At 45.5% G+C, this 14,517-nt stretch overlaps 2 protein-coding genes across 4 annotated transcripts in view; both read left to right on the top strand.

The window, feature by feature from the left end:
- Positions 1 to 9,593, top strand: part of RPP14 (ribonuclease P/MRP subunit p14) — a 28,161-nt gene extending 18,568 nt beyond the window's left edge. For all 3 annotated transcript variants that reach the window (XM_029601070.1, XM_029601069.1, XM_029601071.1), the window contains exons 5-6: positions 1,799 to 1,877; positions 9,459 to 9,593. In XM_029601070.1, the coding sequence (XP_029456930.1) occupies positions 1,799 to 1,877; positions 9,459 to 9,515 (136 nt within the window). In that variant the 3' untranslated portion in view covers positions 9,516 to 9,593. The remainder of the gene's footprint in view (positions 1 to 1,798; positions 1,878 to 9,458) is intronic.
- On the top strand, positions 9,512 to 12,293 carry HTD2 (hydroxyacyl-thioester dehydratase type 2). The gene has a single exon (XM_029601067.1). It carries the CDS (start codon positions 9,548 to 9,550, stop codon positions 10,073 to 10,075), a length of 528 nt encoding a protein of 175 aa, XP_029456927.1. The 5' UTR covers positions 9,512 to 9,547; the 3' UTR covers positions 10,076 to 12,293.
- The last annotated feature ends 2,224 nt before the right edge of the window (positions 12,294 to 14,517 follow it).

Here is a 14,517-nt window from a genome sequence, read left to right as displayed (position 1 = left end):
AATGACAGTCTGGTCTGTATATTAAATACAGGCATTTGAGACCTTCAAGAACACAGTCTATTTTCTGCAGTAGGAAGATCCAAGATGCCCATGTGGTGGTAGTTACATATCTAATAATCCATTAAAAGCACCAAGGGAAACTTTATCAGTTAAATCACTGGATTGGTTGGCGCTTCTCACTCCTTCGCTTCCTAATTTTTTTCCAAGAGTAGTACTGCATAGTCCCACAAAGCAGACCAGAAGACTGTCTGTCAAATCCAGAAGGCTTTTTTTAAAATTATTTTTAAAAAGTGGTGCCAAGCAAAAATCTCTCTTCTATCCCCGTTCTCCCCTCCCCCCTACAGTGGAATAAACAAACTGCAGTGCCATAAGCAGGACGGAAGGCAAACAGAAGCAAGACAGACCAGTCGCCTTAGCTTGAAGATATTTATTGGCACATATTTAAACCGAGCCCAACTCTGGCAGATTTTCACACAGCGACTGCATCAGGGGCTTGTTTTTATTTTAGAAAATGCTATGAATCAATTTTGCTAGATGCAATTTCTGACTTTTTTTTTTTTTTTTTTATATCAATCACTAGATAGGTTTCTGGCAAGATTCATCTAGTGATTGGTATAAAAAAAAAAGGTCAGAAATTGCATCTAGCAAAACTAATTCATAACATTAAAAAAAAAAAAAAAAAAAAAGTACCATATTTTCTAAAATAAAAACAAGCCCCTGATGCAGTCGCTATGTGAAACTCTTCCAGAGTTGGCCTCTGTTTAAATATATGTGCCAATAAATACCTTAATATCTTCAAGCTAAGGCAACTGGTCTGTCTTGCTTCTGTTTGCCTTCCGTCCTGCTTAATGGCACTGCAGTTTGGTTGTTCCACTGCAGGGGGGAGGGGCGAATGGGGGTATAAGAGAGATTTTTTGCTCAGCAGCAGTTTTTTTAAAAATAAAAAAAAAATGCTAATAAAAGCAGCAAAAATCTGATTCATCGGTATTTTATAGTAAGGTACTGTTTTGATACCAGTATGTTTTAGGATATAAAATACTGCTCACAGAACTACTCCTTACCCTGTGTATTTCTGCTGATGATGATGTTTAATAAGACACCGTGCTGCAGCTGTGAGAACTTGCCTGCTTACCCAAGTGTGCTGGCCTCCAGGGTGAGTCAGACAGATTGTATTGGATATGGAGCAGAGATGTCTAGCTTTTGCAAATTGTACACTGAAACAAGTGGATGACATTGCTTGAGGTTTAAGTTCATATCTCTGTGCAGTATTGGCACTGATGCCAGGTAAGATCAGCATTAGCTGTGCCTTTCTTTGCTAGCTAGCTGACCTGGATTTAGAGCTTCTCAGTTCTCAGTTTCCAGCTAGGGCTTGATTTGTAAATATTAGTCCTTTCTATCTCTATGGAAGAAAGGAGAAGGAAGGACCTTTCAGCTGCAGTGTTTATATTTTCTTTTAGCCTATTTTTATTCTTGTCTATCAAACTCATTGACAAGCAGAAGTAAGACATGGTATTGACTCATAGCTTTATTGAAAATGATCACACAGGTCCTGATTTTCAAAAGCATTTACGCACGTAAAACTGGTTTTACACAGGTAAAGTGCATCTACATATGTAAGTGGACTTTTGAAAATTGGCACAATACTATGTCGCATTTACATGCCTAACTTCTTAAAATACATAAATAAAATACATTCTTAAATACATAAATACTTAAAATACTTAAATACATAAATAAAATACATTTAAAAATAAATCCTCCTTGTTCTTGCTAATATTTACGTAGACTTGTTTTGCAGTGGCCTTGTCAAGCTGTGGAGTGCTCTAACACTGCTGGGATCATATCAGAACCATAAGTGCGCATTCCGAGTGCTACAGGTAAACCTGCTCTCGCTCTTCTTATTGGCTGCCCTTATCTCAGGGCTGAAAGGCAAATATTGGCAAACAATCAAACTTTGTTAAGCATCTGATATGGTGAAGTTGGCATCTTCAAGCTGGCCTAGTGTCTCTGCTGTTGTCAGAACTGTGCTCATTCACTCTTGGGCTACTTCTATGCAGAGATTTAAACTTGGCTGGTATTTCTGTCCTCTGGAAATATTTGCTTATTTCCCTGTACGTACCAGGATCAGTCCAGACTGCTGGGTTATGCCTCCCCTCCAGCAGATGGAGTCAGAGAGAAAACTGAAAGCACCTCCCAGATATACTGGTGTGCCACCTGCTATCCTTCAGTATTTCCTCTGACTCCAGCAGATTGAGAGACATAACCTGCGGTCCTGTCTATCCTGACAAAAAATCTTTCAGGTGTCATTTACTAATTATTACTTGTTAGTTATACTGTCTAGATCAATTAGTTGGTTCTCTAACTAGTTTACAAAAAAAAAAAAAAAGAGTTTTGGTTTATTTCGTTTCTTGTCCCTTTTTCTGGTTCAGCGCAGCGTGTTATTCACTGCAGCATAGAGGCAGGCTGTGAGAGCATTGCTCTCATTCTTTTTCCCGGTGTTGTGTCCCTTTTGGTCCGGTCACCCTCCCCCATCTATCTCTGCTTCATTCCAGGTGTTTTAACCTGAAGAGGGCCTTGTTTATTTGTAAAAAAAAAAAAAAAAAAGTTAATTAAATTTAGAATTAAAGATTAAGGACCCGTAAGCCCTGATGGAAACAGGCTGCGGTCCGTTGTAGCCCTAGCCTGCCGCGCTGACCGGGGACTCCGGAGGGGGTGAGGTTTCTTCACCCAGCGAATTTGCCAGTCGCAGCGACAGCTTTTTTGGCGCGAATTTACTGCTCCCAGACCCAGCTACTTACTTTTGGGCGCCCTTTTCTGCAGCTTCAGGATGCCCCGATCTTCGGCCTGCACGGCCTGTGGCAAGACGGGGGCGCGACTCTCCAGGGAGGGTCTCTGCTCCCACTGCATTCCCGGGGGCGAGGGACCCTCCCGGGGGCCGCCCGCAGCATGGCTTCTCGTCCTTCCTCGGAGCGATTAGGCAGGCTGGCAGCCGCGCGGTCCTTAGCCCCGCCTCCCACTGTTAGGGAGCCGGCGGCCATTTTGACCGCGCGGACAGCCTGCTGATTCGGCATCGGAGGAGGAGGATTTTTCTTTTAACTCTCCTCCTGCCCTAAGCCCGTGCCGTGAGTCGGATTTGGAGGCTCCTCGAGCCCCTCCCCCTCGGGACCAGCCCGCGGGGGGATCCAACAAAAGGAAAGTGCCTTTTTCTTCCCAATTTGTCTTGTTAATGCATCAGGCGTTTTTAGACGCGGAGGCAGGCTGGGAGCCGGATGAACCCCCTCCCCCTACGGTCCCCAGAGTTCCCCTGAGCAAGGCCGGTCTGGGTCTCAGGACAAAGTGGGGGGTTCGGATGCTGCTAGAATTTATTCCCTAGGGGGAAAGGGAGGTCCGGGAGCTCCGGATTTTACCCAGGGGTCTCCGGATGGCACATGGTCTCCGGATGGCACAGGGACAGAGGTCTCTGACGCTCAGGGAGCGCTCAAAGGCGATGACCCCCAGATTCTGCGCCTCTTTGGCAAAGATGAACTTAACTTTTTAATCCTTCATGTTTTGAAGGAGTTAGAAATCCCAGCGCCGCAGCAGGACACTGACACTTCCACAGGGGACATAGCTATGGCAGGTCTAAGGGCCCCCCCGCAGACTTTTCCTTTACATGCCAAGGTCTTACAGATCGTGTCCAAAGAATGGGAAGTGCCGGAGGCATCCCTGCGTGTAAGCAGGGCAATGAATAAGTTGTATCCCCTGCCAGCGGATTCTTTGGATATTTTTAAGGTCCCTTCCGTGGATTCGGCAGTGACTGCTGTGGTTAAGCATACTACCATTCCTGTCACGGGAGGGGTAGCCTTGAAGGATCTCCAAGACCGAAAGTTAGAGGTTCTGTTAAAGCGCATTTTTGAGATAGCGGCCTTAGGGGTCCGAGCAGCGGCATGTAGCAGTATGGTTCAGCGCGCTACTCTCCGCTGGGTTCAACAATTGCTTACCACACAGGAGCTCCCACCAGCCGAGGCTGAGCAGGCCAACTGTGTGGAAGCGGCGGTTGTTTACACGGCGGATGCCTTGTATGATTTGTTGAGAACCTCGGCCCGCACCATGTCATCGGCGGTCGCTGCTCGGCGTTTGCTGTGGCTTAGGCGTTGGTCGGCGGATGCCTCATCAAAATCGCGCCTCGCCTCTTTTCCCTTCAAGGGAAAATTATTGTTTGGTGAGGAGCTGGATCAGCTCATCAAAGACTTGGGGGACAACAAGGTGTACAAGTTACCGGAGGACAAGCCCCGTTCTTTTCATTCTTTTGGAAATGTACGGTCCCGATTTCGGGGCCAACGCTGGTTTCGCATGGGAAGGGGGGCCCCTTTCCCGCAGAAACAGCAGGTCCCCAGGTCTCAGCCTTGGTCTCCTTCCTTTCGAGGCAGACGTCCACAGCGTCTGGGATCCTTGCAGAACTTACCCGCCGGAAAGCCTTCGCAATGAAGGCGCGCAGGCCCATTCCTCCCTTCCCCGCATCGGAGGTCGGTTGTCCCTGTTTTGGGAGGAATGGGTCAAGGTCACATCGGATCAGTGGGTCCTCGACGTCGTTCGCTACAGCTACGAGTTGGAGTTTGCTCGTCCCCTCCGGGATCTTTTTATGATCTCCCCCTGCGGGTCTCAGGAAAAGAGGCAGATTATCGCCCACATGGTACACAGGTTACGGGCTCTGGGAGCAATATTGCCTGTTCCTCCGGAGGAGACCAGAACAGGCAGGTATTCCATTTCCTTCGTGGTCCCGAAGAAGGAAGGTACGTTTCGCCCAATTTTGGATTTGAAAAGAGTGAACGAGGCCTTGCGCGTTCCCTGATTTCGTATGAAGACGCTCAGATCTGTTATTGCGGCCGTCCACAAGGGAGAATTTTTGGCTTCTTTGGATCTATTTCCCGTATCTTCATATCGGGATCAGGGAACGTCACCAGAGGTACCTAAGATTCACAGTATTGGGAGAGCACTTCCAGTTTTTGCGCCCTTCCGTTTGGGCTAGCAACAGCCCCGAGGGTATTCACCAAGGTTCTCATAGTTGTCGCAGCTTATCTGCGACGCCACGGAATTCTGGTGCATCCCTAGTTGGACGATTGGCTAATCCGGGCGAAGTCGCAGGAGGCGTGCAAGCGGGCAGTCCAGTCGGTGGTGCAGCAACTTCAATCGCTAGGTTGGGTGGTCCACTTTGCGAAGAGCCAGTTGGTCCCGAGTCAACAGTTGGAATTTTTGGGGGCGCGTTTCGATACCTTGGAAGGCAAGGTATTCCTCACTCAGCGGAGACTAGAGAACCTGATGTTTCAGGTGCAGGCCTTACTAGATCTCCCGTTGCCCACGGCCTGGGATTATTTACAAGTCATTGGTCATATGGGGTCTACTCTGGAGATGGTGCCGTGGGCATTTGCTCATATACGTCCTTTACAGCGCGCTCTCCTCTCCCGTTGGGACCAGAAATCAGGAGATTACGGCGCCCAATTGCCGCTGCTGGAGCTGGCTCGTTCCAGCTTAGCTTGGTGGTTGATCCCAATTTATTGCCAGGGCGGTACGTCTCGCCTTGCGCCAACTTCTCCCGTTGGTACAAGGGCGGGCAGTGCGAGTTCTGTCAGACAACGCATCCACAGTAGCGTAGATAAATCGCCAAGGCGGCACGAGAAGTCGGCCGGTAGCGGATGAAGCGTAGTTGTTAATGTCCGGGGCGGAACGTCATCTCTCCCGCATAGCGGCCACCCACATAGCGGGCGTCAACAACGTACAAGCGGATTATCTAAGTCGTCAATACTTGGATCCCGGAGAGTGGGAGCTCTCGGCCGAGGCAATAAGTCTCATCACCCGGCGATGGGGAATTCCGCGTCTGGACCTGATGGCGACTCGGCAAAATGCACAGGCAGCGCGTTTCTTCAGTCGAAGGCGAGAACGCGGTTCGGAGGGGGTAGATGCCCTGGTGCTTCCATGGCCTCGTCACATCCTCCTCTATGTGTTTCCCCCGTGGCCTCTAATAGGCAAAGTGTTAAGACGCATAGAATCCCATCGCGGGCCAGTGATTCTTTTGGCCCCGGAGTGGCCAAGAAGACCGTGGTTCGCGGATCTAGTCAACCTGGCGCGGGACGGACCCTTAAGGTTGGATCATCTTCAGGGCCTGCTTCGCCAGGGACCCGTATTTTTCGAGCGGGCGGCCCGCTTCTGTCTGGCGGCTTGGCTTATGAAAGGAAGCAGTTGAGGAGGAAAGGATATTCAGAGCCTGTCATTTCCACCCTACTGCGGGCGAGAAGGCCCTCCACCACGCTAGCCTACGCCAGAGTGTGGAAAGTGTTTGACGCCTGGTGCGCGGCAGCTAAAGTTCCACCACGCCGGGCCTCGGTAGGGAATATCCTTACGTTCCTGCAGGCGGGCTTGAAAAAGGGTTTGGCGTACAGCTCTCTGAGGGTTCAGGTAGCGGCCCTGGGGTGTTTGAGGGGTAAGGTAAACGGATTCTCTCTCGCGTGCTACCCGGATGTAGCTCGATTTTTGCGTGGCGTTCGGACCTTGCGTCCCCCATTTAGACCCCTTGTCCTTCTTGGAATTTGACTTTGGTGCTCAAAGGTCTCAACTCGGCCCCTCTCACGCTCAAGACCGTGTTCCTAGTGGCCATTGCGTCAGCCCGTCGGGTGTCGGAGCTTCAGGCACTTTCTTGTAGGGAACCGTTCTTACGTATTGTAGGGAACCGTTCTTACGTATTTCGGATGCCGGCGTGTCTCTGCGTACGGTTCCTTCGTTCTTGCCGAAGGTGGTATCGGCTTTTCATGTTCATCAGACGGTGGAATTGCCTTCCTTCTCGGCATCGGACCTAAAGTCTTCGCACGGTTCCGATTTGAAGCGTCTAGATGTGCGGCGAGTAATCATGCGATATTTGGAGGTCACTACTGCATTCAGACGGTCGGATCCTTTGTTTGTCCTATGGCAGGGGCCCAAGAAGGGCCTACAGGCATCAAAAGCAACTATTGCTCGTTGGTTGAAAAGTTCGATCGCATCCACGTACATTGGCTGTGGTAAGTCTGTTCCTGAGGGGCTTAAGGCACACTCACTGCGTTCTCAAGCAACTTCCTGGGCAGAAAGTCGTTTAGTTTCTAGCCAGGAGATTTGCAGAGCAGCCACGTGGAAGTCGTTGCATACCTTCGCTCGTCATTATCGGATTGATGTTAGGGGAGCATCAGCTGATCCTTTTGGCAGCAGTGTCATTCGAGCGGGACTCTCTGGGTCCCACCCCAATTAAGGCGGCTTGGGTACATCCCAGCAGTCTGGACTGATCCTGGTACGTACAGGGAAAGGAAAATTATGTTTCTTACCTGATAATTTTCGTTCCTGTAGTACCAAGGATCAGTCCAGACGCCCGCCCGATGTTGAGTGTCAGGAGAGTCCGCTCCAATAACCAGTTTCTATACATAGCTTTTCGATATTTCAACAAGGTAGGTACCTATCCCTTTTTCTTTGCTTTTAGAGGGTGGTGCCTTTTTGAAGTTACGTTGATGTTTGCCAGGTTTTTGGCATGGGTGAGTTTTACTACTTGATCTAGACAGTTGCCATGTTTTTCCTTAGTGGCTAAGTTGGCGGAGGATTTGGTTTTGCCTATCTTCTGCTTTGTTATACTTTATACTGAAGGATAGCAGGTGGCACACCAGTATATCTGGGAGGTGCTTTCAGTTTTCTCTCTGACTCCATCTGCTGGAGGGGAGGCATAACCCAGCAGTCTGGACTGATCCTTGGTACTACAGGAACGAAAATTATCAGGTAAGAAACATAATTTTCCTTTCTCTTCTGTCTCTGTTGGGCTTGTCTTTTAACAGTAACAGGCCGATGCAATATCGGGCACAAAGGTCAGTGCACCGTTGGACGTGCGTTTTGGACACGCTAGACTTATAACCAATGCAGTACGGGGATTAGCGAGTCCAAAATGTGCATACAAACCTGCGAGTAGCTAATTGCACTCATCACATGTAAATGCATGTTGATGAGGCTATTAGCTAGTACGCCCGATGTAAACTGTTACCGCTCGCTGGGTGCGCACGTTTTTACACTAAAAAATTAATGCTGGCATTTAAGTTTTGAGGTGCCCCAGGCCAGACACAGAAAAGCCGAAAATACTTCTTTTCTTTGCTTTTTTTTGTGGTTCCTCCGATTTAATATTGTAGCTACACTAAGCAGGAGGAAACACAGAAGCATCAAAAAAAAGTCTTTACAGCAGTCCAGTTAGGAAAAAGACGCTTAATTTACAAGTGTCCATTTTCCTAACCTGCGCACAGACCCGTATCATACTAAGGACGCACAATTAATCCCTAGTGCAACCTTTTTAGCATGGTAGCTCATTTGCCTATTGCATCAAGCGCCCAAGAAAGGTGATTGTGCACACGTTTAAAAAAAAAAAAAAAAAAGTGAGTCCAGTTTAGAATCATGTTTTTAGTGCTTCGATACTGCATCGACTTGTAAATGTGCTGCAGTTTTGTTTTTCTTCACTGAAGTGCCTCAGTTCTGTTTTTGTTCTTCCTTTTTAACCTATGAGGACCTGACCTTTGTCAAGAACCCAGCAGTAGTGAAACAGCCCTTCAGGCTGCTTCCTTTTCCTGTGCAGCCTGGGGCTGGAGTGTCGCATTTAAAACCACTCTGGATTATTGGGACCTCCGCAGTTCAAAGGGTGATGCACACCAACTCTGAGCTGCAGAGGAAGTAGCCCAAGGCACTGTCTCTGCTGTCTTCTGACATAGCCTGAAATGGGGAGAATTTTTAATATGAAGAGTGAGGAAGATTGGAGGGTAAATGGGGTTGTGTGTGGCGTAAGGGAGGGATCTGAGGATGAATGGGTGGATTGGGGGAGAGGGAAAAAGAGGGCGAGTGTATCTGAGTGCGGGGATTGGAAGGAATGTAAAGTGTGTGGCATGAGTGAATCAGTCTTCCTTTTTTCTCTATTTTTCCCCTTCCGAGATGTCCTTTCTTCCCAGTACTGATTACTAAGATACTTTTTCTCTTAATTTTTGTATTTTTAGCAGGTGCATAAGAAATGTTAGTAAACTATTTGCATTTTACTTTATAAAAATAAAATTTGCATTATATAATATGCATATCTAGTCAAATGTGCCACATTGCTACAGAATTTACTCTTGAGCTGCTACAGGGAACTGGGGGCTGTAGCAAACAGTTGGTTGGCTTCTGTTTTTGTTGTGATGCTGATTTAAGGGATCAAGCTAAAGAAAATGAGGTGGAGTCGACTTTCTCCATCCAAACTCTGTCCTCCTCCCCACTTCCTGGGCTGGGAGGAAGAGAAGATTGTATGAACTTCTAAGATGTAACTGATCCCTTCACAAAGTTGCACATTGTGTGTGTTTCTGTATGTGGTCAGACATTTCTCTTTACGTGGGAATGTTAGTTTTGTTTTGGCTTCTGTAGCATACCATTTTCATGGTTTACATCTTCTTTTTTGTTGTCAGATTTCTCCTTTCCTGCTTGCCTTGGCTGGGAACAGCAGAGAACTGGCCTTGACCTGAGAGCTGTTCGCAGCTTGAGAGCTCACAGCAAGATGTTCACAAGAGTCTTGGGACCTGGAATGATTTTAGGGTACAGGACAGCTGCAGATCAAAAGCTGCTGAAAAGAGGACCAGTTATGGCTTGGCTCTCCAGCTCTGCTCTTCTGCGCTATTTACAAGTGCAGGTTGGAGACAGAGCCGAGCTCAACAAAGTCTTTACGCAGGATGATGTAGAAACTTTCTCTGAGCTAACAGGGGACAGAAACCCTCTGCACCTGAATGACGAATATGCAAAAACCACAAAATTTGGAAGGACAGTTGTTCACGGTGTTTTGATCAATGGGCTTATATCAGCAGTGTTGGGGACTAAAATGCCTGGGAAAGGGTGTGTTTTGGTATCTCAAGAGATCCACTTCCTTGCCCCCTTGTACACAGGAGAAAGAGTGTGGGCTGCAGCAGAGGTGAAGACTCTGAAAAAGTCCTTGGCTTACATCTCGGTCTCGTGCACTGTGAGAGAGAGTGGAAAGACTGTTGTGCAGGGTGTGGTTCGAGTCCTCCTGCCAGAGAAGCAGGGCTCGTGAATGCGGAGCTGCATGGGCTCAAAGTCCTGTTTCTGTCTTTTAAGTGTCCGTGAGCTCAAGCAGCTATTTAGCCGGAAATATCGACAATCTCAGCTTCAGAGCTTAATTGTGCTGCATGCTTAGTTCTACACCTAACATTTGGGATAAAGAGAGGGAAAAAAAAGCCAGCAGTGCCCTTTGATTTTTTTCTTCTCTGCCACACGTTTATGGTGTCCAGGAGGGATAAGGTTCTCTGCTGGGGGGGGAGGCTGCACTGCAAATGCAAGAGGCACAGAGATACAACAGGGGAATGTTCCAACATAATTTACTTTTTCTTTCAAGCCCTCACTTTTTTTTTAACAGAAAAATAATCCTGCTTATTTATTATTTGATTTAGCTTGCACCTTTTCCTCATGCTTCACTTGTCAGCTATGTTTTGGGAAGGCTGTATGTATACCGAACACTTTTTATATAGAAGAACTACCGGTGAAAAAAATCACTTTGACAATGGCACAACGCTAATGAGCTCAAGTGCTGCTGATAAATTAAATTAGTGTATAAGGGGAAAAATCAAACTAGGTGCCACTATATGTAACTTTTCAGTGCTGTTACCTTTAATCATTAATCTCCTCCTTTGAAACTATATAATCCACAGTAGCTGAACACAAGTGCTCCAGCTGTTCTTGCATAATTCATCTCATACTAAAATACAAATAAGTAGAGATGTGAATCGGGACTGATATCGGATCCGATTCTGGTTCCGGTTCACATCTCTACAAATAAGTCAGTACAAGTGTGCTGCAAGTTAAGGATTATGAAATAAAAATAAAAATGGATTGCAGGGTACAAATTCTAAGGAGAAGATTAATAATTAAACTAAAGGTACTAGCACTGAAATTACATATGATATGGTACCTAGTATGATTTCTCCTCTTATATGCTAATTTGATTATTTATTACCATTTTGAGCCTGGTACTTGTGACATCATCTGTGTATATTTATTGAATTATTGTATCTGCTATTCCTAATACACATTTTGATTATAATCCCTGAAAGAATTTCCTGTAGGGATTGAATATTGTAGATATACTCCTGTCCGTCATATAATGGTGTCCACACCCACTGGACAATTACCAGAACAATCAGTTTCTTGGATATGTATCTTGGCTCAACTGACGAATCAGCCTGGTGGGTTTTTTTTGCTCATTTCCTTCCCTTCCATGCAGAACGTCTCGCTGTATTCTGTTTTATCTCTTTTGATGTTAACATTTTTCTGTCAATAAGCAGGTAGAATTAGCCATTACATGTGGATGATGTCAGCAGGTGGCATCAAAGGGACCAGCCTCTCCAACCTCCTAGAGCTTTGAGCTCTACTCAGCAGTTGCAGGAGTTGCCTTGTGAGTTTCCTCAGTCACATTTTTTGAGCACAGTATGGATGTGAACTCTCAATACGTTTTTCCAAAAATCCTTAAAAACTTTTTAAATTTGATATTTTTCTTAAGTTGCCTTACTGCCGCTGCAGCCCTCCAACCGTGCTACCAAAAAAAACCCAAAAAACAGAAAAACAATGAAGCATGGCCTTCTTTTCCATAATGTCTGGCCAGAAAAAATAGTAAACTACAGTGAGTGGTTTCAGAAGTTGTTTCTTTGGAAAGATTGTCCCCCTCGATTAGCACCAAATGTTGTGGTTGGCCTGGACCACAACCAAACGAACTGCTGTGCCTGTGGACGGGTGTCCCTACACTCGCAGTGTTCTGGGGTGCTTTGTATCAAGGCACTGCATAAATCTCTCTGGAGTCATAGTAGGACCTCATCCCGCAGTGCAGCCTCGTCTCTCTTGCCAGAAAAAGAGTTGAGCAAGAGCTTCTCTAAAACTCCTCCATGCACTCAAGCCGCAACTGCATGGTCGAGTTTCACTAACCACCCTGCATCAAAAACAAAGCAGCATCAATCAGAGACGCCATTGTAGCCTGGGTCGAAGCTCAAATACTCTAAGCAGGGTGCACTGTCATTGGTGCAAGTAGTAACAGCATTCTTGTTACAATGTATCAACTTGTCCTCATCTTCCACCAATGCATTTGACACACTGAGTGCCAATGTCGTTACTTTTTGGTCACACGGTACTCATAAGAACATAAAAAAATGCCACACTGGGTCAGACCAAGGGTCCATCAAGCCCAGCATCATGTCTCCAACAGTGGCCAATCCAGGCCATAAGAACCTGGCAAGTACCCAAAAACTAAGTCTATTCCATGTTACTGTTGCTAGTAATAGCAGTGGCTATTTTCTAAGTCAACTTAATAGCAGGTAATGGACTTCTCCTCCAAGAACTTATCCAATCCTTTTTTAAACACAGCTATACTAACTGCACTAACCACATCCTCTGGCAACAAATTCCAGAGTTTAATTGTGCGTTGAGTAAAAAAGAACTTTCTCCGATTAGTTTTAAATGTGCCCCATGCTAACTTCATGGAGTGCCCCCTAGTCTTTGTACTATCCGAAAGAGTAAATAACCGATTCACATCTACCCGTTCTAGACCTCTCATGATTTTAAACACCTCTATCATATTTCCCCTCAGTCGTCTCCTCTCCAAACTGAAAAGTCCTAACCTCTTTAGTCTTTCATCAAAGGCGAGTTGTTCCATTTCCCTTATCATTTTGGTAGCCCTTCTCTGTACCTTCTCCATCGCAATTATCTTTTTTGAGATACGGCGACCAGAATTGTACACAGTATTCAAGGTGCGGTCTCACCATGGAGCGATACAGAGGCATTATGACTCTTTCCGTTTTATTCACCATTCCCTTTCTAATAATTCCCAACATTCTGTTTGCTTTTTTGACTACCGCAGCACACTGTACCGACGATTTCAATGTGTTATCCACTATGACACCTAGATCTCTTTCTTGGGTTGTAGCACCTAATATGGAACCCAACATTGTGTAATTATAGCATGGGTTATTTTTCCCTGTATGCATCACCTTGCACTTATCCACATTAAATTTCATCTGCCATTTGGATGCCCAATTTTCCAGTCTCACAAGGTCTTCCTGCAATTTATCACAATCTGCTTGTGATTTAACTACTCTGAACAATTTTGTGTCATCTGCAAATTTGATTCTCACTCATCGTATTTCTTTCCAGATCATTTAGAAATATATTGAAAAGTAAAGGTCCCAATACAGATCCCTGAGGCACTCCACTGTCCACTCCCTTCCACTGAGAAAATTGCCCATTTAATCCTACTCTGTTTCCTGTCTTTTAGCCAGTTTGCAATCCATGAAAGGATATCGCCACCTATCCCATGACTTTTTACTTTTCTTAGAAGCTTCTCATGAGGAACTTTGTCAAACGCCTTCTGAAAATCCAAGTATACTATATCTACCGGTTCACCTTTATCCACATGTTTATTAACGCCTTCAAAAAAGTGAAGCAGATTTGTGAGGCAAGGCTTGCCCTGGGTAAAGCCATGCTGACTTTGTTCCATTAAACCATGTCTTTCTATATGTTCTGTGATTTTGATGTTTAGAACACTTTCCACTATTTTTCCTGGCACTGAAGTCAGGCTAACCGGTCTGTAGTTTCCCGGATCGCCCCTGGAGCCCTTTTTAAATATTGGGGTTACGTTTGCTATCCTCCAGTCTTCAGGTACAATGGATGATTTTAATGATAAGTTACAAATTTTTACTAATAGGTCTGAAATTTCATTTTTTAGTTCCTTCAGAACTCTGGGGTGTATACCATCCGGTCCAGGTGATTTACTACTCTTCAGTTTGTCAATCAGGCCTACCACATCTTCTAGGTTCACCGTGATTTGATTCAGTCCATCTGAATCATTGCCCATGAAAACCTTCTCCGTTACGGGTACCTCCCCAACATCCTCTTCAGTAAACACCGAAGCAAAGAAATCATTTAATCTTTCCGCGATGGCCTTGTCTTCTCTAAGTGCCCCTTTAACCCCTCGATCATCTAACGGTCCAACTGACTCCCTCACAGGCTTTCTGCTTCGGATATATTTAAAAAGGTTTTTACTGTGAGTTTTTGCCTCTACAGCCAACTTCTTTTCAAATTCTTTCTTAGCCTGTCTTATCAATGTCTTATATTTAACTTGCCAATGTTTATGCTTTATCCTATTTTCTTCTGTTGGATCCTTCTTCCAATTTTTGAATGAAGATCTTTTGGCTAAAATAGCTTCTTTCACCTCCCCTTTTAACCATGCCGGTAATCGTTTTGCTTTCTTTTCACCTTTCTTAATGTGTGGAATACATCTGGACTGTGCTTCTAGAATGGTATTTTTTAACAATGACCACGCCTCTTGGACATTTTTTACTTTTGTAGCTGCTCCTTTCAGTTTTTTTCTAACAATTTTTCTCATTTTATCAAAGTTTCCCTTTTGAAAATTTAGCACGAGAGCCTTGGATTTGCACACTGTTCCTCTTTCAGTCATTAAATCAAATTTGATCA

Source organism: Rhinatrema bivittatum, chromosome 4, assembly GCF_901001135.1.
Source record: "Rhinatrema bivittatum chromosome 4, aRhiBiv1.1, whole genome shotgun sequence".
Classification (NCBI taxonomy): domain Eukaryota; kingdom Metazoa; phylum Chordata; class Amphibia; order Gymnophiona; family Rhinatrematidae; genus Rhinatrema; species Rhinatrema bivittatum.
Note: the sequence above shows the minus strand (reverse complement) of the source record. Positions and strands in the feature narration are given on the sequence as shown.

Coding starts and splice junctions, on each gene's coding strand:
- HTD2 (XM_029601067.1), top strand. CDS start 9,548: ATGTTCACAAGAGTCTTGGGACCTGGAATGATTTTAGGGTACAGGACA.